At 35.4% G+C, this 26,309-nt stretch overlaps 1 protein-coding gene across 1 annotated transcript in view; it reads right to left on the bottom strand.

The window, feature by feature from the left end:
• Positions 1–26,309, bottom strand: part of DDX10 (DEAD-box helicase 10) — a 165,406-nt gene that overhangs the window by 121,423 nt on the left and 17,674 nt on the right. Inside the window, exons 10-12 of the mRNA XM_027638406.1 lie at positions 14,273–14,374; positions 8,913–9,000; positions 3,240–3,328 (exon numbers count right to left, since the gene is read on the bottom strand). Of these exons, the coding sequence (XP_027494207.1) occupies positions 3,240–3,328; positions 8,913–9,000; positions 14,273–14,374 (279 nt within the window). The remainder of the gene's footprint in view (positions 1–3,239; positions 3,329–8,912; positions 9,001–14,272; positions 14,375–26,309) is intronic.

Genomic DNA, 26,309 nt, shown 5'->3' on the forward strand with positions numbered 1-26,309 from the left:
GACCCTGGACTTTGAAAGAGAAGACTGAAGCTTGTTCAGAGAGCTGTATGGCAGAAGCTTACAGAAGTAGTTACAGAAGCTCAGGAAGGGACAGCTAGATCTCCAGGTGGTTGAGAGGGAGTTGAGTGAGAAGTGCCCAAACTCTACCAATGACTGCAGGGAATGCTGCGGTCCGTATGAGTAATACTATATGAGGTTGAGATTAACTAGGTAACAGCACAAGAAGTAAAGATGGATCGTGTGTTCTGATATCACCCATTTCAGTGCAGCTTTGTAACACTGATCTGCAAGCAACACTTGCAAAACTATCTGGGTACCAAGTTGGGTATATCAGGCATTTTTCCCAGTAACTTGACTTCAACCTGCTTTATTTATTCTCTGTGTACCAATACAGGGATAAACAGAGAAAAATATCCTCCTGGAAGACATGATTAAATTCACAGAGGAAATTACCTTCCTTGGCAACCCCTTAGAGCTGTGACTAACCCGTCCATCCAGCACACTGTTAAGATTTGCCCATGGAGAATGGTGTGTATATATGTTAGCACTTAATAAAATAAGTGCCTGAGAAGTAAAATATTTCAGAACACTGCCTCCTCTTTACCTTGTCTCCTATCCAGGAGGCCAGACTAAGTAATTACTCCTCTTCGCCTTGTTGTTTGTTTACATTTTCTTATGTTTTCAAAGGTGTGCTTTGAAGTAAAAAAGACAAATTTCTCTTTTATGAGTTTTTAGAGTTTTTCCTTCACCAAACTTAAAGGCTGCTTATGTTAACACAAGGCCTGTGCAAGTCTTCCTGCAGCAAATTATTCTTTATAGCAATTTCTAATGAGAGGATACTGGAGAGAATAATAATGTAGCATAGCTTAAAGGTGCTTGATCACTAGTACACATGTCTGTATATGTCTATATGCACATACAGACATGCACACACATTTTGTTTTTTATACAAATTGGTTTTTATATATATATATATATATATGTAAAACATATAAAAGTGAAAAAGATTACTGCTTTTCTGCAGATTTTATCAACAGAGCTTAAGAGAATCTTAGTGCACAGAGAAGCCAGGCAAGAGAGCAATGGGGAAAGCTGAAAACAGCCTGAAATGCAAACCTGACAGGGGCATTAAGTAGCCTATTTTCTCTGCAGGATTTTTAGTGGAGTAACACCTATCAAGCTAGCAGTAAATCTAGACAGAAAGGATGAAATACTTTTTGGAAAATCCACAAGGAACAAAAAAGGAACAAAGTATTACCATTCCAGGTTTTGCCATAAGTTTGTTTTGCAGAATGTAAAACAAGATTGCTTCGAAACGCAGAATTCAAACATACCAGACTTTGAGGGACTTTCATATAAATTAAGCTGACTGATCTATGTATCAGTGGATGTGCACTGAATTGAAAGCCAGGGAACTGCAGGGTGTATTTAGGCTGACTAACAGTCTGGAGAGAAGGGAAGAAAAGTGCCAAGAAACTAAAACAGAATCTCAGAATTACCTCCCAGATTTATCTTCAGACCTTTTGATTACACTTCCATATATTTCATAACCTTGACTAAACCTCTCCTACTCTCTCCAAACAGCTAACTGTTTTCCTGCATTTTAATATAGGAATGACTTATTAGTAGCTTTGCAAAGCTGGGACTAGAAATCATTTTGATGAAGGACCAAATCCTGGCACAGAGACCCCAGCAGAACAGAACTGTAGACTACTCTGTCTACATCAGTCTCAGATACTAGATGCCATGCCATGCTGAAATCCAAAAGGATGCGCTGAGATTCTGAAAATTCAGCATTACTACCATCTGCCAGATGGTTTCTTCCACTGGTTAAATTTGTGTGGTCATCCCCTTTAGCCCTAATCTTCTACCACTATCCCTTACATTCAGCACAGTAAGACCTACAGGAAGATTTTAAAGATGCTGACAAACGACACAGGAGAAGAAGGGGCAGGCAATGCATAGTGAAATCTTTCAAGTTTATGCTAGTTCTTTTTCAAAATTTCTCAGTCTGTAAAGTTAAAAAGCATCTTTTGTAATAGGCTTATGTATCTTAAAAAACATAATCATGTTAATGGCAGCACAGCACAGGAAGACCAGGTGTTCCTCAGTCTAGCAATTTGTCACATTTTAGTTCATTATGCCATGTACTGACAAGTTTGAAAATTTTAGCCTTCTCTGTATGAAATTCCACAGACATCAGATTAATTTACCATGTACCTTTGAACACCTTACTACTCCCTTATGACTATCCTATGTCCCATGAGATTTCAAAAACTTTGCATCTTAAAACAATTTCAGGTGGCTGTCATCTGGAAAGTCAACCTGTCAAGACTCATTTCCCTCCCATGCAAAATGTGGAATGTACAAAAATAGACATAGCGAAATAGATGCTATTCAGTCTAGTGCAGATGTTTAATCTTTACTAAACACACTGAATCTTCTGAAAAGTAATTTATGGCCAATGAGCAATGTCTCAATCACAACCAAAATGAGACTGCAATATATCTTCGGATACCCCAACTTCTTTTTAAATAATACACTCTACAGGTTGGCATTTAGCCATGAGGCTGAAGGGCAAATCTCAGGGGAAAAAACCAAAACATGGTTCTCTATTCTTGTACTTCAAAAGTACTCCTCTCTCATTTTCACCCCTCCCTCCTGTGAGTGGTTGAAGGGGAGAATTGGAAGCACAAAAGGTAAAGATCACAGGTTGAGGTAAAACCAATTGACTGGAAACAGCAATGAGACAAGAAAACGAACAGAGACAGCAACAACATTAATAACAGAAGTGTACAAAAGAGAGAGTAACTGACATGCAGAAATGCTCACTAGGGAGCCAGCAATAAGTTATTAAACTGGACAGCTCCCCCCACACACACCCAGAATGAATCCCTTCTCCATGCAACAGAGTCCCTTCACCCCACCCCCAGCAACGACCTGAGGTGGTACTGGAAAACCTCCCTGTCCTGGCCATGTCCTCTCCAAGCTACTAAAAAAAATTAACCCTGTCCTGGTCAGAAACAGGACCATTATTGCTCTCCATAGCAATATACTGTTTTTACACATAAAATCTATTTAGAATGTCCTTTGAAAGGATGGCATAAATGTGAAACAAAATATATCACAAGACTGTCCAATTCTGTGTGCTAACACAGTCAAAACAGGTATTTAAAGCTATGATATACTGCAAACCTTTTCACCATACACTTTTCATATTCCAAGTTGGCCATACTTACAGGGCATATTCTGCTAGAGGCAATTTGAAAACATCAAATACTTCCTTGTTCTTCATTAAATAAACTGAACGCAAGTAGGATACAAAACACTGAAAGAAAAATAAAATAATTCAACAAAAAAAGAAACCATTCAATTACCAACACAAGAAACAAACATTATACTGTTGCTCTAAACACAAAATGGAATTTCACTGTTAGGTGGTCTAACATCAATTTCAGACCAAAATTCTTTTACACAATACTCATCAGCCAAAATTTATCACTACTCCAGAAGTGATGCAACTTGAAATACTCAAATTTCATTATATGCAGATTAAGTGGTTGAATTTCCCAGAAGTATGTCATGTTATCTATCCTTAGAAATAAAATACAACAAATTAGTCAGAAGGAAATATCACTGATTCAATTTTATTTTTTCTCCCAGTTCTTCTGGGAGAAAGAATAGACTGTGTTGCTATCAATCTGAAGTGTCCTGACTTCATCTTAGAAAGAAAGAAACTGATTCAACTCAACATAACTGCCTTTCACTGTGGTCTAAGATGATTCATATTACCTTGCATTTACCATCAGTTCATCACATGCACACAGTCAATTAATGCAACTCAGCTCACCAACATAAATTCACTATACAACATCTACTAAGACCAGTCCAAGGTTGAAGTTTCAATTAATCCCAGACTTTCACCAAGAAAACTGGAAGCACTGCATACCAGAATAACTTAGTCTTGTATTGCATTTCCCCATCCTTCCCAAAAAGAAAGATTCTTATTCTTCTCATGTTTCTTTTACACAGTCCATTTCTACCTATCAGCAGTAGCATAAATTCTGGAATATTTTAAGTATCAGAAAAGGTTCTTGGATTTCTCTTGTTCATAACCTAATTTCTAACACGTGCCAAAACTCCTACCATGATGCTTAAACCATCAAACACTCATAATAACAACAGGTTAAGCTCAGAAGGTTGTATTAACTCATAATATAATCACACCCTTGTTCTGCTATGTACAGGTACCTGTTAGAGAAAATTAATGTATTAATAATTTATGCAAAATTAAAAAAAAAAATCTATTTCTTGTTCATCTCAGATAGAGGAGAAAAGACCCAACAGTCAGGAGCATTGATTTCTTATGGGGACTCTCTAAATGGTTCTAAGAGAAAAAAATACTTCCTAAGGTGAAAATATGAGTCAGTAAATTAAGCAATTTAATAAATTCATTATTTTCTCCTCAGTAAACTGAAATAAAAACTACTAATTTTAAGATATGTAGAGCTGAGATGTACTTTTCAAGCTGCCCAATACTGCAATAGAGAACTAAATTTTCATTTGTTTTTTTTTCCATGTGCTAAGTTTTCTCGGTAAACTTTCCTTCCTGACTATGTCTTTCAATTAATTTTAGCTATGGAAAGTGTGAGCTCAATCCATTACACTGCTACCAAGACTGAAGTGTGGAATAAAGCACTTCTTTGCTCACATTAAATTATTGATCATTTTTACAAAGATAACTAGAATGTTTAGAAAAAGGTTTCCAATTTGACAGATCTCATTTATCTTTTGTTGTCTAGCAAGTGACAAAAATCAATGAAAGCCTCTTTTTTCTCTGCAGTGACAGATGGAAAAGAGCAGATTAAACAAGAAGTATCCTCCCTGTGAATCTGAGATTTGCAGATCTGAAGACCTACATGAGTCACTACTTGCCACTACTTTCATGAGGGTTGAAATCTCATCGTCTGTTGGATAACTCATAAAGCCATCCACTTACTTTACTAGTATATATTTGGTATACATGGTCTAGAAATTAACCAATGATAAAGGGCAGAAAGAACACAACTTTTGCACATGTATCAAGTTCTATAACTGAGAATGAACTACCAAACAAATGCATAGAGGAGTTGTCCTACTTTAGAAGAAGAGAAATTATTTTCTTTGATTTTTTTTTGTTTGATTTCAGTACGTTCACTTCAATCTCTGCCTAAAATACTGTCATCTCACTTGGATTTTATTCAGTTCTCTTAAGACTTGGTCAGTCTGTGCATACACACTGGAGCTGAAGGAGAACAAGTTCAGTCAGTCTGAACCAGTTTCCTGTTCTTTTATCAATTCCTGTTGTCCCCTGTTATATTTTCTCTTTTGATATCACTTTCAAGGTTTTTTTTAAATAACTGAACATTGCAAAAATATTACATGCATTAACTTACACTGTTATGGAAAATGCTACAGTTGGGCATCAGAAACGTATTACAGTTTCATTAGAATAGGAGCTACAGGTCCCCAAAACCACCAGAGATTATTGTATAAGTACCAGAAATATGTAAGCAAAAAGTACAACGCTCTATGAATTTACCACATTTAAATTTTGATTTATTGATCTATTTCTTGGATAAGTATTAAAATGTACACAATTTAACTGATGAGCTATTTTGACAAAATTCAGAAGTAACAAGGTGTGACTGGAATCTCAGGCTATAACACCGTGCATGTCCCTCTGGGTGTGATGAAGAATTTAATGGACAGATATCTCTTCAGTGCCACAATAAAACTCAAACTAGCAAGAAAAACAGATTCTCTTTTTAAACTGTTTTTCAAAACTGACTGAACTGATATATTAAATACTAAAATTACAAGAAATGCCAAAAGGCAGCATCAGTCCATCAGAATAACTGCAAAGGTTTCAAAAAAAGCCCTAATATGATTCATGCTGTCTTCCCTAGCAAGAGTAGAGGAACCATGTCCTACCACATGAAACATGAAGTTTGTTGAAGCAATTAGTAATCAAGAATTTTGTTTTTTCCTCTTTTTTTAAAAAAAAAAAAGTAAAAGCATCTTGAAGTAAATCAGTAAGCTTAGAGGACACATCGACTTAGACCTGACGACCTCCACACAGTAGACTACATCCTATCTGAAATTCTGTGCATAGCTGTGCTGTTTCACTGCTATCAGATCCATTCCAGTAGGACATTTATTTCTTACATTACAAATGTCAAGAATTTGGCAGCTTGCAATAGACAGGTTAGACATGACCCACATCTCTGAGAAATCCAGCATTCTAGATAAGGATCCAAGGCCAGGATTTCATTTGCATTAATTTTATTGGGGTTTTCACATTCATATGTCAGACTAATGGGGCACATTTGCATAGTATGTCTGAACATTCATACTTAAACTTTATTAAGGAGGGACATTTACGTGATAAACCACTTGTCCATATTTCAAGCTTTAAAAAAAAAAAAACAATGTATATACAGTTTCTCTGCAAGAATGACACTACTCTGCTATCCATAAATTAAAACCTCAACAAAAATTACTTGAAAGGGTAATTATACGGCAATTAAAATTTTTTAAATTAATTTAAGTTTTTATCTGTAATACTAACAGTCTGTGTTTGATTTTATTCTTGTGCTATTTTGAAACTTTATCATTATTTGCTTTTGCTCAATTCAGAATGATCTCTGTCTTTTAAGAGATCTTAAAAAAGTCAAAGCCAGAAACAGAGGTTTGTCACTGTTTTCATTCCAAGTAAGATGATGCTAGCTTCCTCCTACTCTCATCCTCCCCCATGCAGCTGCTCTGTCACTTCCGATACAAACTGGTGTAACTGCAACTTCCCGTGGCAGTTGAACATAATCATGATAAGTCACCAGTATGCAGGTTTATGCAGTGCTCAGATGAGGCTTACACCGACATTCCACATTGCTACACGTAATTCTTTGTGCACTACAAAAACCTGGGATATCTAAACACCAAAAACAGTTTTTAAAAGCAGTCCCTTGAACATTGAACATTTTATTCACAGAGCTCCCAACTGAATTCCTCAGGCACTTTAAAATTCCTTGTTTAGGAAAGTAAGAATGACACTCCTCTGTCACACTAAGTGTCCCTACTGCAGGTGTCCAAGCTAGGTCACATCACACAGGCTACCTCTGCAGTGCAAAGAAACCATCATTCATCCATTCCAAAGGGTTTTTAAGGCATCTATGTCAGGAGGCATCATAGAAGTGCTTATTCCTCTCTACCAGCTATAAATGAATGCTCAGGCAGACTAACCTACAGAGGACATCTAAAGCTAGGCGAAATGAATCTCTAGAGTTTTAAATATTTCGACTTGACTCATCTGACATCCCAGTTCAACAGAAAAGTTAAAACACTTACTTTCTCTGTAAGCATTCAAGATCCACTTTTCATTTTACCCTACCACTCAGCTTTACCAGAATACCTTCAGGTGTCATCAGTCCCCACACTAGCTGATACAAATAAAAAAGTTATTAACACTAATCGCGAATCTCTGCAATCTTGTTCTCAGGCTTTGGTATTTCTGGATTTCTCATCACTAGGCCTTTGGTAGTGCTCTTTCAATTTGACCCACATACATAAAAAAAAATGTCATGAAAGGTTTTCCTATTATTCTTCCAATCATGTTTCCCCAAATCTCAATTTGAACTTCTGGTTTTGTATCGTTTGGAAGAGACTTGGTACAACTACAGAATTCAGAGGGTCAACATATACACATTTCAAAAAAAGAAACCAATAAACCAACCAAGCTCAGAAAACCAACATGTTGCAGTGCTTCAATAAAACAAGTAGTAAGCTCTTTCCCAAAATGTTCGTGGCTTAAAAATGTTATAAAACCAGGGATAGATCAGTAAACACGTTTAGCAAGAGGCAGCACAATGTCCAGAAATGTTTCACAGGCCACCTTCTGGGGAAAATGTCTTTTACAACCAACTCATTCTAGTCCAGAAGCCTACTTAGCCATTTGAAGTTTTCCTACCTTTCCGAAACCTGATAAAAATCTTGGTGACATTTACATACTGTCCATGGAGTCTCCCAACATTAATTAGCAGAGTAAAGAAATCCCATTCACAGTCCCATTCACACACTTCTCCATCTTACCTGGAAGAGCTATTCTAAGTTATTTTGCTTCTCATTTAAATCCTAAATAAAGTTAAAATGCTTTATTCAATGCATTGGATTTTACCACTGAGAAAGAACAAATTGTCATACATATTCAGTAAAAACTGACCAAGAAGGTGGGAGTGTGAGGACTATATGGATTTGTGCTTTTAACTTTGGAGTCAAGTAATGAGATCTCCTACTTTTCAGTAACCTTTTATCATTATTATTATTTTGAAATGTTCTATACCAGCTCCCTGAGAGAAGTCCTCTCGGAGTAGTTTAAGTCGAGAGGAGCCTCTGGAGAGTATCTAGTCCAAACCCCTGCTCAAACCAAGGTTACCTACAGGAGGCTGCTCAAGAAGGAATCCAGCTTTTAATATCCAGCATTTGGAGGCTGTGCAGTCTCGCTGTGCAACCTGTTCTAGTGTTCGACCAATCTCACAACAAATGGTTTTCCCCTGGGTTTAAATAGAGGTTTTTGTAAACAAATTTGTGCCTATTGCAAGTTTGTGCACAGCAAAAGGTCATGTGCCTCTTCACATGTTACCATCATGAGCCCACACTGATTCCATCTCAACTCACACAATCTATACAGGCATACTTTCCACCAACTCCTAACACATGATTATTGTTTCTACTGACATTGTGTTATAAAGCTTAACAATCAGAATAACGCAGCAGTTCCAAACACTGCTTCTAGGGCATATATGAGCTGGTCAGTTATTCAAACGGTTCAATTCAACTAGCTTGCTCCAAGAACTAGAGTGCAGTAGATGACTTACCCTTTGAGCTTTGTCTTTTAACTCCTGATCTTGAGCTAAGAAAGCTTGCATCCTCTTTTGGATGTCTGTAAGTTTTTCAGGATTAATTCTAATTTTTTTTAAAAAAAAGAAAGAATAAAAAGTTAGCTTTAATTATTAGAACATGTCAAAATAAGCACCTATCAAGTTCTCAGGAGTATCTTCATATTTTTTGCATTGCTTTAAAATGCATGTAGTTATTACCACTGAAACAACAGAGAATGGAACCATATTAAACATGAAGCATACACTCATCAAACAGATAATACAGAAAAGACAAACGGCAGCTCAGACTTTTTATTCAGACACAGTTTTCACCGAAGGTGGTGAATCTTCTTCCAAAGCAAAGCAGAAATCAGCAGAAAAGAACTTGCTGATTTTATAAAAACACTGAAAAAATACAGAAGCAGCATAATGAATTATAGTACTACTTTAAACCTAGATCAAAATCTTCATAAGGAAATTGTCAGCATTTTTAAAAGCTTAAGTAAGATTTACTGTGCTGGGAATACTTAAATTTAAGTATTCTTAGAAAGAACAGCCAGGTGAGCAATAATAAAGAACATTGAGATTAAACAGACTTAAGAGTTTCTCAAGATTTTAATCAAGTAAATAAAGAACAGTGACTGTACTACACTACAGAAAATGCCATTAAACCTAGTAAAAAGATATGCAGGTCTTCTCCCAGATTCTAGATTTTTACACTTATTCCAGTGATACCTTCATTATTGCAGGTTTATTTGCCCAGATCTTTTCTCATCTACTTCTGGTTTTGATCTGCTAGTGCCATGCAAGTGTATCATATGACCTACCAAACATGGTAGGAGGTTACCCCTCTATCTCTACCTCAAATACAGGTCAAAGATGCACAACTACCACATTTCTTAATCTGACTCTGGCTGCTGTGTGCCATGTCATGCCATGCTGTACACCAAAGCATAGCCTCTGCTGAAAGAGGTCACAGGGAAAAAAAAAAAAAAACAACCCAAACCAAAATCATACCTCTTCACACAGTAGTAGGTTGGTCTTAAAAATATGACTGATGAAAATAACATGCAAGGAACATTTTATAGTCTTTTTATAACATGATTATGATTGTCTATTATTCTTACTAAATATGAAAAGCATAGATATCAACTTGATTCCCTCATGATTTTAATTTCTTAACTCTGTTCAGATACATCCAAGGGAAAGTGCAGTGTACACAAGTTCTATTTAGCTACAGTTTTAAAGAAAGATCAAAAAACTGAGTTCCAGTTTCCAGACAGTCCGTAATTGCCTCTAAAAATGTAAAGACATAAGAAAAGGCATGAAAAATTATTGAGTGGGGGACAAACTGACCAACAAATCTTTGAAAAATTATGATACAAAAAGTAAAGAAAAGATAACATTAATAACAAAAAAAAAAAAAATTATTGTGAACACCAGTAGTAAGACAGTCCAGAGAGGTGTTGGATTGCTGCTAAGTTATGGGAAAGTTGTTAAGATATGAACTCAAGGTCCTTAAATTAGCTAGTGCCTTTTTTCCCTTGTCTTCACTCAAAGTGGCAGCTGCAATCAGACAGCTAACAACAACTATAGCACAGTCCAAGCTCACACCAGAATCACAAATCACAGGATAACAGGTACTCAGAGAAATCAGCTCGGTCAAAAGAAATTTGCTCCACAGGAACTACAGAAAGTAAAAGGACTTGGACTCATAGTCGTATGTATTCTTAAGAATTCATCGGAGACAGATTAAAAAAAGTCCTATGAGACAGGTCAGGTAAATACAGTGCTCATATTCAAAGAGGGGGAAAAAAAGAAAAGAAGTTAAACGATCACCTTTTCCTTGATACCAAAAAAACCCCAATTTGTTATGATAACCCCCAGGGAAGCAGTTCTTGTCTCACTGCCCAACAAAATTGGATGTGACAAAGTAACCTCCAGGTATTATCAAAAATAATTTCAGTTTACAGCTTGCACGTAAACCTTCGAAATTACAGATTCCTTAAAAAAGGCACATAGTGTTTAACACTTTCAGAGTATCTTTTTGCCATATTTGAATGCTCTAAAATACAGTATTTATTACTGCATATTCTTAATTTTCTCTCTTTTTGAATAACAAAAAAGTTACATATTGTTAAAAGCAGTAACTGTAAATTGGCAGCTCATGCTGACTAGAAAGGATTGGTGTACTAACAACCTCTACAGGGAGCTTAGATTTAAAACTGAAAATTAAGAAAAGAGCCTAACCCCTAGTCTTTGGAACAGGTATTAGGGAAAATAAAGTTCTTCCTATTTCTCTTTTCAAATTATGCAATTGTTTTAAAAGCTCTCTCCAAATGAAACAAAGAAACACTCAGACTTGTTTGCAAACCAAAAAATATAAAACAAGGAAAGTAACACAGTTCTTGTGACCACTACACCAGACAAGAGCTTAACAAGAACAGCAAAACAAACACTTCAATTAACAAGGATGTTTTAGAAACAAGCTTTTCAGAAAAAAGCTTTTAGAGTGAATTTCAGAAACTTGAAGAGCTAAACTCTGTTGGCAGTAAGCAATGTTCATTATCTTCTAACTCCCAAATCAGAATTCTTGAGAATCTATAATTAAATGAATGAGCACAAACAACATCAGAAGACTTCAACAGAAGACCTGGACTGTGATCCAAGGGTTGATGCAACTTCTTCAACAATTTATAAACTGACAAAACACATCAGGGTTCTATTAACTGCAAAACTGGTTAGAAGTGAATGACCTGAAAAAATCTGTAGTTAAAAACTTTAGAATTAAACTGGTTTGCAATCCACAAGCAATTGCACGTATATTCTTTAAGGATTTCAGTTAGCCTCTTCCAAGTATGATGCTACACCTTTTAAATCTTAACCACAGTAGGCAGACAATTCCATGTAAAAGCATTTCCCTTCATTATGATGTTACAAGTACTGTTAAGGTTTGTTTTGCAGATTGAAAAACTGTATCTTGGAGGAGGTTGTTAAAATAGATTATCAATCAAAAGCCCTGACTTTCCTAATAATTATGTTCCAATTAAGAATGTTGTTTAAATGTATTTATTATACATATGCCCTTGTGGCTTGGTACAAGAATGAATTTTTGGGGTGGTGTTAAAAAAAAGCAGAGTGTTTTCCACTGAATTCACATCAGATTAGCAAGAATATGTTAAGAGATGCAGCCACAAATGTCTCTCCAGAGAGACATCTAACTTGAATTATAAATAGAATACGCATTTAAAAGAGGGGGAAATTAAATATTTGCCCTATTAAAATTGGATTATTATCCTGGTACAAAAATACCTATTTCTATTTACATGGATATATACAGGCTAAAGAGGCTTTTTTAGCTTTTCCTATGATAAGCTATTCAAACAATTAACAGCATTACTCGAGAAGTTAAAAGTTTAGCTGACAAAGAAAAGGGAAATATTTATACTAGGCAAAAGATCAGACATTTATTTACTGAATAAAAAAATAAGATAAATTATTTGAATAACTATCATTTTAACAAGGAAAAAGATGAAGTTTGGAAAAAGAGACAATTTGCTCCAGTGGTTATGCAACAGATCCTTTTAAAGCACTATGATGCTTAAGGGAAAAGAAAATATCAGACTTCAGTTTCTTTACTGATATTTTCCACATTCAGTCGGTGGGGTTTGGTTTGGTTTTGTTGTTGCTGTATGGTAGGGATTTTTTTAAACACCAATGTAAACGAAAGCTTTAAGAACACTTAGACTTTTGGTAGTTGTTTAACTGCATTCTAGTCCTTATTTTGCTGTTTTAGCAAAAGTTGTCTTATTTTTGAAGTTTGTGCATGTTCTACATGGATTCAATACATGCGTTTGACCAGAAAAGGTGCGTTTTCTTCACTGGCTGCTGTGTGCTCAGTTTGTTACACATAAACAGTATTCACAAGTGCAGTTTAGAAGTGCCTCTGAAATGGCACATCCTATACATCAAAAATGCTTTAAAAAAATAAGACTAAACCTTAAATCTGGGAAGCGCTATATGCATTGTTTCTATTCTCTGCAGAAATGTTAACTCGCTAATTTTTAGCAGATCTGAAGATTTAAGAAATGAGGTTTAATAACCACCTAAAGTTTCACCCTAATTTGAATTCTTCTCAAATAGAATTGTTCTACAGACACTTTCTTAATTATCTTCTTTACTTAGATATCCGTATCTTCACATTAAAACCACAGCTTTTCGAAGTAAAACAGTCCTAGTTTTGCTCATACCCATTTGTACAGAAACTTACCTTTCTACCTCATCATCCTTCTCTGATTTCTTCTATCTCTACTCTATGATTTTTGGTATGGTGTGACCTGAACTAGGTAAGTATTCAAAATGGAGTCAGGCTCACACCCCATTTTCTGGCTTGTTTTCAACTCTTCTCCATGTTTTCTTCACATTATCTTTTCTCTTTCAATTTAACATTAGACTGACAGGCTCAAAGAACAATGAACTCCTTCAAACCTTACAGCTGCTAAATAAGAAACTACCACTGATTCTTTTAGTGGTTGTCTTTTTTTCTAAAATTTTTAGTTAGAGATTTTGTCTTTCATACATGTCCATTTCTCTACATTTAATATAAAATGGAAATATGTTTTTTTATTTTTACATGGTATCGTTATATGTTTCTGCAACTCCTTCAAAGTCAGTTCTATTTGTATAGAGAGCATAGATCATTACAGTTTTCCACTGGAATGCTCTCTCTAGCATGTAAGATGACCATTTAGCCACGTATTTTATTTCCTGTCCTTCGACCAGCTGATTTAGAAAGGTCGTGACAAATTGGAGAAATAGTCTAGAATTAAACAAAAGACAGAGATACAAAAATGATAGCAAGTATAAAAAACACTGAGGTACAGATTAAAGACATAATTGTTTAATCTGGAAAAGAAGAGAGAGAGCGCATGATAATGTTCAATTACATAAAAAGTAGCTGCAAAGAGTAAGAGAATTCATCATTTTCCATATATTCCTGGCACAGGACAAAAGAAATACTTCACTTAATATACTTACAAAGTTTATCAGACACCAGAAGAAAAAGTATTAGTGGTAGAAACTGTTGAGTATAGACAAGACCTCTTTGGGAAATTGTGAATATATTAACTGGCATCTGATAAGAACGATTTGTGCCGCTCATCCTGCCTTTGGGAACGGTAATGGAACAGGAAACCTCTCAAGGTCTTTTCCTCCTACAACACTACCAAAACTAACAGATTTCCCTGGTTTGTCCAGCTCCAGGCAATTCAAGCACTTTATCAAAATTGTCATAGACTCATCACACATTATTCTTGTAGAAAGAAGGCTGAATAACAGACAGGTCATTAGTTACTTACTTGATTTCACTGATAGGTACTTTCCTCTGTGCCAGTTGTTCCACCATGCCTTTTTCTTCTGAGGGCAGCAATACTAACAAAGCTTCACCGCCTTCTTTGTATCTGATCAGAACGGGGGGGGAAGAAAAAAGAGAACTCAAGCAAACATGCAAAAGTTACATTTTTCTTGCTGTTTTCAATAACCAGTGAGAATTTACATTTGCTTTCTTACAAGCAGTCCAAAGAACAGACAAAAATCCTCACTTAACAAAAGGAAAAGAAGATGCAAATCAGTTAAGGGACTTGCCACTATCTTCACTTGAGCTGATTTCAAAACTACTTCTAGAGTCCTAAACATCTGGGGTTACGACATGGATTCAGATCACTGATCTTTTCTTCCCTCAATTTGAAATATTAGTGGCAACCAAATGGCACTTGATCAAAGCTTACAGCACTAGAAGATCCAGCTACTTGCATCCACCCTTTACTAATAGGCAAGGCTTAACATTGATAAAAACTGATTCTCCTTTTCATATACTGCAAGTCAAAGAAGGGAAAAGAACAACTCCTCCTCGCATGTTCAATAAAAGTTACTCCTCTAACAGGTCACAGAGGTATCACTGAAAGAAAAGCATACAAACAGGAGCTCTTTCATTTACAGAAGCAGTTTCCAGGTGCAAAAGAAAAGATACAATCAGACTGATCAGATAAGAACAAGAACATATCTAGAATTCATTCTTCAGTGCACTTAACAGCTGTATCAAATGTAAATGAGCTGGTAATTACTCAAGATACATGGTTGGCAGAGACATAAAAATTCTGCTACTTTATTCTCAAAGCATCTTCTTGTTCACTTTCTTCTTGTGTAAGAAAATTTCAGTTCCTTCTTTTGGCACATTTAGCGACTTAAGGACGCTCATGTAGAAAAAAATACCCGATAGCATTAAGTAAACAAAGAACACAACAGTTATAAGTTCTACTGAAGAAGCAGTAATGATGAGCTTGCACGCATTATCAACGTCTATATCTACTGTAACACAGACACTGTTTCTTCATTTATATTTACATATTTATGTTCCTTCATTTATTATAAGAGTACAGATTGATAGGACAACATTACACAAAGTCCTTCATTAAGAAAAAAAAATCCAACTAAATTTCAGAAATATGCCAGAATTGGACAGAATCTGACGGATGAGAGCAATATGTAGGACAAAGTAAAACAACATTGGTAAGTTACCACGTAGAGCAGCTTTAAACTCCCTTTTCTAAAGAGGCCTGAGAGCACAGAAGGATGTTCTCAGGCGCACCAAACAAGAATCATACCATTAACTGACAAAAATCATTTCAGGTGGAATATAGGGAGCTTGCATTTCTCCAAGCATAAACAGTTGGCAAAAAGAATACTGCAGAACTGTTTGAAAACTATAAACACTATCTGTCACAGCACAGTAAGCAATGCAAGCAGCAACAAAATCTGCAGTTAAAACAGTCTGACAGCTTTTATTACAGCTTTCTGCTTTCATTTGATGAATTTGAAAAATCACAACAAAATGCTCCTGGATGCCTGGGATTTTTTTCCCCCCAGTGTTCTTTCTGTACATGATGGGTTTGGAAACTGACTTTTAAAGATAATTTACTAATGTTTAGTAGATGTTTTCATCACGGAATTTTAACCCTTACATTCTAGATTTTGAAATATTACAAGGAAATAAAACTGATACCAGAGGAGAGTCTCTGTCACATACCAACATCATGTAAATTTGCTGGTTATACATGGATTGGTAACAGTACTTAGGTACCATACAAAAACTGTACTGACTTGATCCATTTCATCAGTAGACCTAAAATGTTCCTAATGCAGAAATATCGGCGCGTAAAATCTTTCTAAAAAAAGGGTTCTAAAACAACACAAAGGCTTGGTTTAAGGAAATTCATTATCTTTTCCAACAGCACAAGAGGATGTAAGTCACTGCTGACCAAATAACCCATGAATGTTTAAGTCCTTTATACAATAATATGTTGGTTGGTTGGGAATGACTTGCTTACACAGACCAAGTACACCTTTTAAGAAAGCTCTATATATTTCAACCCAACCAAATTTCACATGATATATCCACAAGGTGGGTGCCTGTCAGACACAGCCACTACCAGAACAAGCAATGAAATCCTGGAAAACCACTGAACCTTAGACGACTTTCCATTTCATTGTAAAAACTGATGATCATAATACTAAAGAGAGCTAATTATTCATCTAAAGAATCTTAGCTCTCAAAGCACTGTTAGAAAGAAGGATGAAAATATTCTCTTTTATCTACCAGACAGGAACACAGAGATAATACTGCTGCCAATACCAGTCTCATTGCTTTAGAGTACAGAATAACACACAGTTCTGCTCTTCTCAAAGCAGATGATATGAAAGGAAAGGATTCCAACAAAAGCTTTGTGAATGATCTGATATCTGGAAAGAATGTTTGTTTACTCTCTCAACAATCTTCACCTTTTGTCAAGAAGAAAAGTCTTGACTGTACTATATAAACCTCTACAAAGGATGATTTGTTCAGATTCCTTGAGGTTAGTCAAACACATGAAGAGATTTGTGTAGTTTTGTTGCTTGTGGCATTTCTTATCCTAGAGTTTCTGACTTGGCATATTCTTAAATTGTTTTGTTATCATATCTCTTTGATTTAGTGTGGAACACACTGTGAAGGGCCAGTGTCATACAAATCACAGAAGAAATATTCATCAAGGATCAGAGTGCACAGATATCCTCTCTACAAGCCACAGACCCGAACTCTGGAATGATACATACAGGAGATATCATTCTACATTTGCTTTGCTTTTATAGCTTTCTTGCAGTATCCACAAGGGCACTCTGAAAACAGGATGCAAGATCACATAAACCTTCATTCTGAATCTTAAAAGGTGGTCTTGTGTTATTAGTGCTAAACTCATTATATGCTAAGTCAGTTGTCTTTTCAGAAAGTACAAATCCTAAAGGCACATCTCATAGATAATTTGCAAAAAGAAAAAAAGCATTATATCTGGTATCTATGGACAACTATTTTGATGTTTACATTAAAACTTGCAAAGCCTTTACACAGACAAAATATTAAGGTAGCTAAGTAAAGAAACAATCACATGAAAACAGACAAAAACATGACAGAGGTTTTCAAACACCTACTAAGAAAGAAAAAAAAAAACCAAACCAACATAGAAAAATTTCTCAGAGCTATGCCTTCAGAAATTCCAAGGGACTGAAAGACATCTGGTAACTATTGATCCTTAGATATTTTGGAAACATTCTCTTTTAAATGCCAATAGTTTAATGTATTTGAAGGAATAGTCTTTGCCCATTTTTATCCTGTGTGATTTAAAACAGTTTAATAATAACGCTGTTCTTCAGAGCTAAAAATGAAAACTAATACATTACAGAACTAGTAAAGCTAAAAGTAAAACAAACTTAAGTACCATCTGGGAAGGTTTGTATCTGTTCATTATCCCCAGTGGACATTTAGATAAGGAAAGCAAAATGCAGCCTATAAAAAAGTAGTTGTAGTTCGGCAGAGTATTATCTTATTTCTCAAAAAAGAAAAGAACAACCTCATAATGTGCTAATCAGAAAATTATGGTGTTAAAGATAATCTTGAAAAGGGAGGCTGTGGTGGAAAATTTAAGTTTTCGAAAATGCTCTCTCAGTGTCTTTCATACTCAAAGCTTCTATTTTGGCAAGCTTAGGAAAGCACAAGCTACTAAAAACTGGCATAAACAATGACAAAAACTTAGATCTGCTAAAATTTCTTTTCATCACAATGTCTAAAACATAGAAGAAAAGAACATTCCTCAATATCCTACAGGAATAAAATTCTCCACTAAAGCAAACAAAAGAACATTTCTGTAATTATTTTCAGCAGAGAGATAAAACCTTTAAACCTTTATAGATAATAAAGCAGCGAAAAATTAATCTCAGCTACTGTAATTCTTCAGCAGGACTACTCCTGCAGATGAGTAGACATTAGAAGAAGTTCCCTCCGTTCTTGCCAACTGCATCCTTCAAGCTAAAATTATCACCATTATGTCAAAAACCAAACATCTGTCCTAAAATGCTAATTCACTCCAGTGATTTATTATTCACTAAGTATGCACTTCGACTCTGTTGAAGAAAAGCAAACCTCAAAGTTATCAAACTTTCTTGGACTGTTTAGTAATTGATAATATTACTTATCTTGTCATCTCCTCAAGGTGACCAAGAAACTAGAGCAGGGACTCATCTTCGCATTGTGATTTTAACAGTCTCTAGGATACATGACACAATTCATTCCAGTTCTATGGAAAATGGCATCTTACTTGAATAAAGTCTTTGGGGGGAAAAAAATTCACATACTTCTAGTTCATATCTGTCTTATTTTCTAGCATCTTCTGGCTTCAGTACTCACGAAAAAGGCAAGTAGCTTTTCTGTAACTCAATCTTTACTTACAAGCGAGGAAGCTCAGCACTATAAAGTAAAGGGTAGGAATGTTATATTTACACTGACTGCAGATGAGAAAAAGAAAGATGCTTACAATCAAGGGCAAGCACCAAGGGCAGGACAAGAAGGAAGTGGGATAAACTATTTAGGACAATGTACTACTGGCTAATTAGAAGTAGAGAAAAACAGTTTAAAAATGTTAAGAACACCATTTCCATAGCAAAGAAACAAAGTGTTCCCAAACAGTTTTGTTTCATATCAAAAAAATCAAATAAAGCGCTAAAATCAAGAGGACAGTTTACTCACCATGACAGAATCTATCTTAAACTTCTGCTAAAAACCAGTGAGCCAACAGCTGGTATCAAGCATGAAGAAGTATCATGGCAACAATCCAGCGAAGACACGACGAGAAAAAAATGGTTTTCATACAAGCCAAACAGACACTCAACTGTTGCCTAATCTAACCTATCTTAATCCACCCTTGATCAGATCCAGTCAACAGCTGCATATACCCCTGCAACACTATTAAAGCAAACAATATTACCATTATCTCAAAGGAAATAGATAAAATAGATAAATAATAGATAAAAACATACTGTGGTTATTAATCAATTTCCCCTTGCCATGCAGCTACAGTTGAGCTTGTTCTAGCTACGTTCAGAGTAATTCTACATCCTTGTCATGACCATTGTAACATACAGATCAGTCAAATGCACCACATTTTAACTGCCAGTGACATACAAGTTGCAGTGACACCAGAATAAAATAGGAATGGGAACCAACTGATTGATGGTCATTAGGCACCAGTGTTCTGCTCTAAGGCAGACATACAGCAAGAAAAAAGGCATGGAGGGGGAACCGTAAGGATAACCTGCAGGGGTATACAGACCTTACAGGAAATGTTATACACATTGTCTTGAACAGATGTATTACAACATGTTTCCCTAACATCTGTATTTCACAAGACATAAATTGATGCCAAATTTCAAGAGAGTTAAAGGCAGTATTTCTGCCTTGTTTGGCAAGAAAAAATAGTCTATTTTAAAAACTGGCAAAGGAGAAAAGTGAGATGATGAGATAATCATAAAATTTGGGGGAGGAGGGTTGCAAAGATAAAGGTACTTACATAACAGTTTCCTGAATTGGAATACTTCCCATTACAAGAAACACAATATAAATGAAGTGATAATGTTTCTGAAGATATTTACCACACACAAGCATGCAGGAAACCGTAAGTATAAAATTTTTTATACTTTGAAGGTCACACATCTACCACCATACTCCAAAAAAAAAGGTATTTTGGGGGGTTTTTTAATCTGTCACTTAAATGGGACTTTACTAAATTGACTCGATTAAAGATCTAATTTTAGCCTAACTGGGCCAGTATGGATAGCATCAATATATGCTGTCATCTCACCTGTCAAAAGACACAGAAGGAAGTAAGGTATCCCTGCAAAACTTGTAAGCTCAAATCAAAGCTCATTCCCAAAAAGTCTTGCATTCCAAGTCAAGGAGCTACCTTCAGATACTTCAGCATTGCAGAAACTCTCCACAGCAGACCCCTTCAGAGAAAGGAAATTGGGCACCAAGGAAGCCAGATCAACTTCTCAACTGTCTCTTTTTCACCCAAATCAAAACTGCAGATTTACCAAAGCAAGCAAGAGACTGCTATCCTTAAAACATTAAGGTCAGTAAGTTAAGCATTTGGAATAGCATGAAAACCAACGTGCACTGTAATACAGTCTAATTATGTATTTTCTCTCCTCTTCTAATGGACTCTTTGTTCATCATACATGGTTGCCAAGCAATTAATACCAAACTATTTAGTAGTTATGTCAACTGTAAAGCCAAGTTATTCACCATAAAACACAATCATTTGTTCACTACACACCATTCATACTCTTCTCCAAGCAGAAATATTCTGGACCACTTGATTTTGCAACAGTAATGTTCTTTCAGACTTTGCATATCATTTTAGTTTCCATAAAGAATCCAGAATAAGACAATTCCATCATGTGGAAAAACTGACGAGCAAAATACAAAAAGCAGCACAGACTCTGGCTTCTAGAGCAAAAATTTACCTCTGCAAAGACTGAAAAAACATGGCAGTGAATTGCTAGCTAATAACCTAGCAATCATGTCTAATATATGATGGATTAGAAAAAAAAGTTTGAGTCAAGTCTATTATTTCTAGCATGTAATTTATATTTAATTTTTAAATTAATTTCATTTTTTTAATAAAATAACTACAGTAGTGAAGGAAACATTTCATTGATGCAGGCATTTGTATTGTACTCTCTTAATGTAAAGGAACAATATAAAACATCTATAAAAATATCCAAAACATATCAAAATGGACAGTTTTATTCTGAGTAGATCTACTTCAATCTGATATACATACAAATAAATTTGTTTACCCACACACTCTCCTTCAACAAAGAGAAACTAATATCCATATCTACCTCTGAGGTCTTCCACAGAAATACAATAATTCATATTTTGTTTTAAAATTCAACTATTAAATCTGACTAGGTAAGCTACCATTTCTAAACATATTTCTTAAAAAAAGCACATTTTAGGTCTCCCATAGCAGGCTCAATTCAGACAAAACTTTGTTTCCAATTACATTACCTTCTGGGCCTTCTGACATGAGGAGGACTGGTGAAATCTAAGCTTCAAACCAAGAAAACATTATTTTTCCAAGCCAAGGAGCAAGAAAAGTTTTATCTACCGTTTATCATACCTTCTACACTGCCGTGTTTCTTTCATATTATAGTAATGTGTTATTCTATTTTTTTAAATTAAAAATGAGCACAAAAAATAAGTGCATATTGGAATTTCTATCCCATCTACAGGATCAATTGCCTCTTTTTGTAACAGATATTTTTCTTAAAACAACTAACCTTTAACAAGATATCTGTGTGCACTGTGAACTGAAACAGTACTGTACCATCTACAGTAAGTCCTACCAAAGCAGACCAACAAAGAGACCAGAAAGTGTGTTTGCTGTTCGCAGCTGAGCAAACACAGCTGGCAGCCCACATTCACTGCTGGGTCCTTGATTCAGCCAGGGAGAAGAGCTCTTTCCCATGGGTTGTGAACAGTCTGACATCCCACAGAGTATTTAAAACAAACAAGTAAACGTGAATTGGCTTCGGTTTCTGGTTTTGCTTTAGGTCACTTCTAATGGTATGTTTGCTTCTGCTTCTCCATTGCATAAACCTTAGTTCAGTATCTCCAAAAAATTATCAGTAAATACTGCTATTAAGTCAGAGATTACTTCATAGTTTGTTTTTTCTTCTCCTCTGAGCACTTAATATCCTTTTCCTTCTGCTGTCCAGACAGTAGCCCACTTATACCTACTGCCAAGTTCCGAGAACCAACTGGGTTTTATTTGTACCACAAAACGACCATCCCCTTCATTCAGTCATACTGGATTAGTGTCCCTGTTTGCTAGTCACAAGAAATAATGGCAGTTGCTCACCAATCTTGTCATGCTACCCTTATAATAAATTGAATTCAAAAAGGCCTTGGGAGGTTGTTGGATCCTCCAGCCTAGACTGGAAGGAATCTGTTTTCCACTGCAGCTGTGTCCACTCTACTGAATTAAAACACATAATTTTTTATCACAGCTTACGGTATTGCAGCTTCACATCAGTAGGTAATAACTTAAGCCACTTAATTGTTCAGTGTAAAGGAACATTCATACTATTCCACTATTAAAAGAATTATAACAGATAACATAGTGCCAGTCAGTATAACTGCAGCGTCACAGGCCACTGTAAAGAATGTAGCTAGGATACGGTGTTTAATTTTAGAGAACTTATTAATGTGAATTGCAAGTTAAATGTGGTGTCAACAATTTCTTGTGACCTCCACTATCAGCTATTTTTACTTAACTTGAGTTAGGATGATGACTTGACTGCAACATAATATGAGATGGTGGTGGGTCTTAAAATTAAAAAAAAAAAAAGAAATACAGTCAAATAAAGAGCTGTCATCTTGGCTGTGCTGTTTATTCAGGACCCCAGACACATATCCCTGGGATATTTTTCCCAAATAAAAAAAAAAAAAAAAAAAATAAAAAAAAAAAATCAAGCTTCCACCATTGAAAAAGGTATCATTAAGTCACTCACACTTTTAAATGCTTTATTGACACATTACTTTAAAGGCTTATTAGTCTCACTTTCACACATATAATGTGCAATTACTTAAGTAGAGTCCCAATGAGCACTAATGAGCTTCAAAGCATTATACTTCATGACAGAATAAGATCATTCTATGACCTGCTCCTTTAACCTTTCCATAATCTGACATGTGCGTGTATTCTCTAGTACTCCCAAGGCATCAAAAACCCAAAGATCTTATAAGCCTTTATTCATACCTCTTTGGCTCTAATCATCATACCAGCCAGTACAAAGATGGCAGGTAACAGAGTATACTGTTTTGGGAAGATGGACTTTTATTATTCCATTTGTTTTCAGAGCATAATTTACTAAAAGGAAAAAAAGCATAGCAGAGCTAGACAGAACTTGCATGCCTGTATGCACACTATATTTAACGACAACAATAAAATTACAATTACTTTCCTAAGTCAGTTTAAGCACCTAAGAAACCTAACCAATTAAATTCCATCAGAAGTCTGAGCCAGTCAGACCTAAATCTTCTATATAGCTCTGGACACACTACAGATAAAAATTACAGAGCAAAGAGATTTATTCTGTTTAACATTCCACTGTTGGTGTATTTAAAAAAGATTCCTGACAGAAAAAATCACTCAACTCAAGTAACAGTTTTTAATACTCTCCTCTGAAGGAAAAAAAAAATTAAAAATTAAGTGGAGGGAGGAACACAATGCTACGAAAAAAGAAATTAATTACTGACACATGTCAGGATTAGGTACATCCAAAGTAGAAGATATATACACATGAATAAAAAGACAAAATAGACTTTTTGGTGTCTTGTCTCATCAGTGCAATCATGTCTGAAAGAAATATATCCCTATATGTTTTCCTCATGCCATAGAATTATGATTGAAAAAACAGTTGGGGAAAAAAATGCGCATCAATGTGCTTCAAAAATTATTATCTTCTGCTGTCCCCTAGTGGCACTGTAACTTCGTTTCACAAAATTGACCAAAGAATACCTTCAACTATAGGCTTCATAGGTTACAGAATAGAAAGCATTAATAGAAATTAAGAAATGGAAGAAATTAGTTTTGCAGGTTATTGCTACAAGTAGCTTTTGTTTAGAATTTCTGAAACTAAAACCAACAGGAAAACATTTTGATCTAGTATTTTAAATCACAGCCTTTTCAAAGAGAATGCGTGGTAAAAATATAGTCAGAAATATTTATGGCACTGCAAATGATACTGTCAGTATTTTAGAATTTTACTGAACCAGTAAAGACTTAAAATAAATACTTTAAAAGCAGTTGGAAGAAACAGCTTCCAACCACTCCAATTCTAACATACATTTCAACTTTACAGGAAAAAAAAACAAACAACCGAACATCACTCAATATATGTCAACTGTACTACAAAGTAAAAGCATTACTGGACAACACCCAGATTTTCCTGATCTTACTTTACGATAAATCAAAATGCAGGAGTTGCAATTTATGTTCTTCAACAGGATAAAATACAAGTGAAATGCTACTTAGGGGACACAGTGGTCTGATCCACTTAAAAATAAACCATTATCTTTCATCTTAGATCAAGTTTTGCAAAACTGTAAAACAGATCTGGAAACATATCCATGATTGTTAGTCAAAGGTTTTTCAGCCCCATCCCCAACACAGTTTCTCTCCCGACTTTCATATTTACCTTTGTATCACAAAATAATTTTATTTCAAAAGTAAACAGTATGTGGCATCTCAGTTTTAATTACAGTTTAACACAGCCTCTAATTTAGCTGAGATATTTAATTTAGCTTTCATTCCATGCAATTATACACTGTCATAACCCACAAAAAATTCCAATGATCTCTAACCTCATTAACAAGGACTACTAAACTGCAGTTCAGTTCATTTTTATCAAGTTTCTAGAAGAAACACAAGCTTCTCATACTAACTGCAGCTATTGAAAACAAGTGAAGCTTCCTACTCAACACTCAGATTTCACTGAGAAGTACATTCTCAATTATCCACATCTAAAACTGCATTAGCATATTTACTTAGTGTACAGTATTCACTCAAAATTATTAGACATCTGCCTTGTTTTATTTTCGAAGATTTATTTCATGCCATTAAGTTTCCTGAACGAATTTCTTTCCTCTTTCCAGGACTGCTTTACCTTAAAGATGGAGAAACTCTGCACGTTTCTTCAAAATTAATACCCAGTATAGGTAGAACCTGCCTTGATGTTTGTATCAGATTAAGAAACAGAAAACACCCATGAAGCTCTTCCTACAAAAGGAATTTGTTTCACTATTAGTCACCATCCTGCCAGCTCAAACAACTTGCTTTGATGCACTCCCAATTTCTGGAAGGTCTGCCTACCGAAAAATTCACATAAAAGGAAATGTAAAACTACAGCCCGGTGTGGCATCCAGCACAGTCCCCGGCCCATAAGACAGAATTTCTGCCCCAATTTTCTGTCTAAATCTGTTCCTTGAGGAATCACAGAGGACTGTATTTAAGAGGCCACTGAAGACAGGCCCTTAAGGGTTGCCACGCTAACATCCTCCTCAGAGTGACACTTGAATAAAAGCGTTATGAAAAAGGGGAGATAGTTGTCTTTGTAGCTCTTCAGAGCTGTTTCCTTGTGCCAAACTACTTAAAACGGCTCTTCTCAGCTCCTAATGAGAATTGGGAAAAGGTCTGAGGATTACAACTCAAGAGGTGTTTTAACTCAGTGACACGGCTCAGGAAGAGCTCAACAAGTCTCCTAGAAGCTGGTATTTAAACAGTGCCAAATATATTGTTTTCTTTCATATGATGACAATATGACACAAAGACAAAATTACAAGCCTTCTGCGGAAACCACGCGGGATTAAAAAAAAAAAAAGAAGAAATAAAAAACACCACAGAATTTTAACTAAGGCTATATGCTTTTCTCTCAGTTGGTGTGCATAAGATTACATCTAAATTTTAGTTCAGCAAAATAGGCAGGTGGTTTATCTAATTATATGTAACATTCACTGGTTTTGTTCATTGATAGGTTTTTTTTCAAAAGCATTTGAAAATTTATCGCTCCCATCAACTATAGCAGGTAGATCAGAAAATGGAAAGCACATGACAGAATGGGGCAGAAATGTTACCAAGTACAATGAAACACAGAACTTCCACATTTTGAAAGAGAGCTGGTATGGTCACCAAAATTTATAGCCTTCTGATCCATGAACACAGATCTCAAATTTCTATAATGTTGAAGTACTACTCTAAGCAACTGCTCTGTCATTAGGTTTGACAACCGCCAACATTGCAAACCCTACTACAAACAAATTAAATAATAAACAAGATATAATGCCAGGTCTTGCATTTCATCTTTCAGATAATTGCTTAAAGTTTTTGATTTACTGAATTATATGCAGTGACAGCTCCTGTTTCTGTTAAAAATCTACTTCAGAGATCAAGGACCTGGTTTTCA

This window comes from Corapipo altera, unplaced genomic scaffold (assembly GCF_003945725.1).
Source record: "Corapipo altera isolate COAL_440 unplaced genomic scaffold, ASM394572v1 0, whole genome shotgun sequence".
Lineage (NCBI taxonomy): Eukaryota > Metazoa > Chordata > Aves > Passeriformes > Pipridae > Corapipo > Corapipo altera.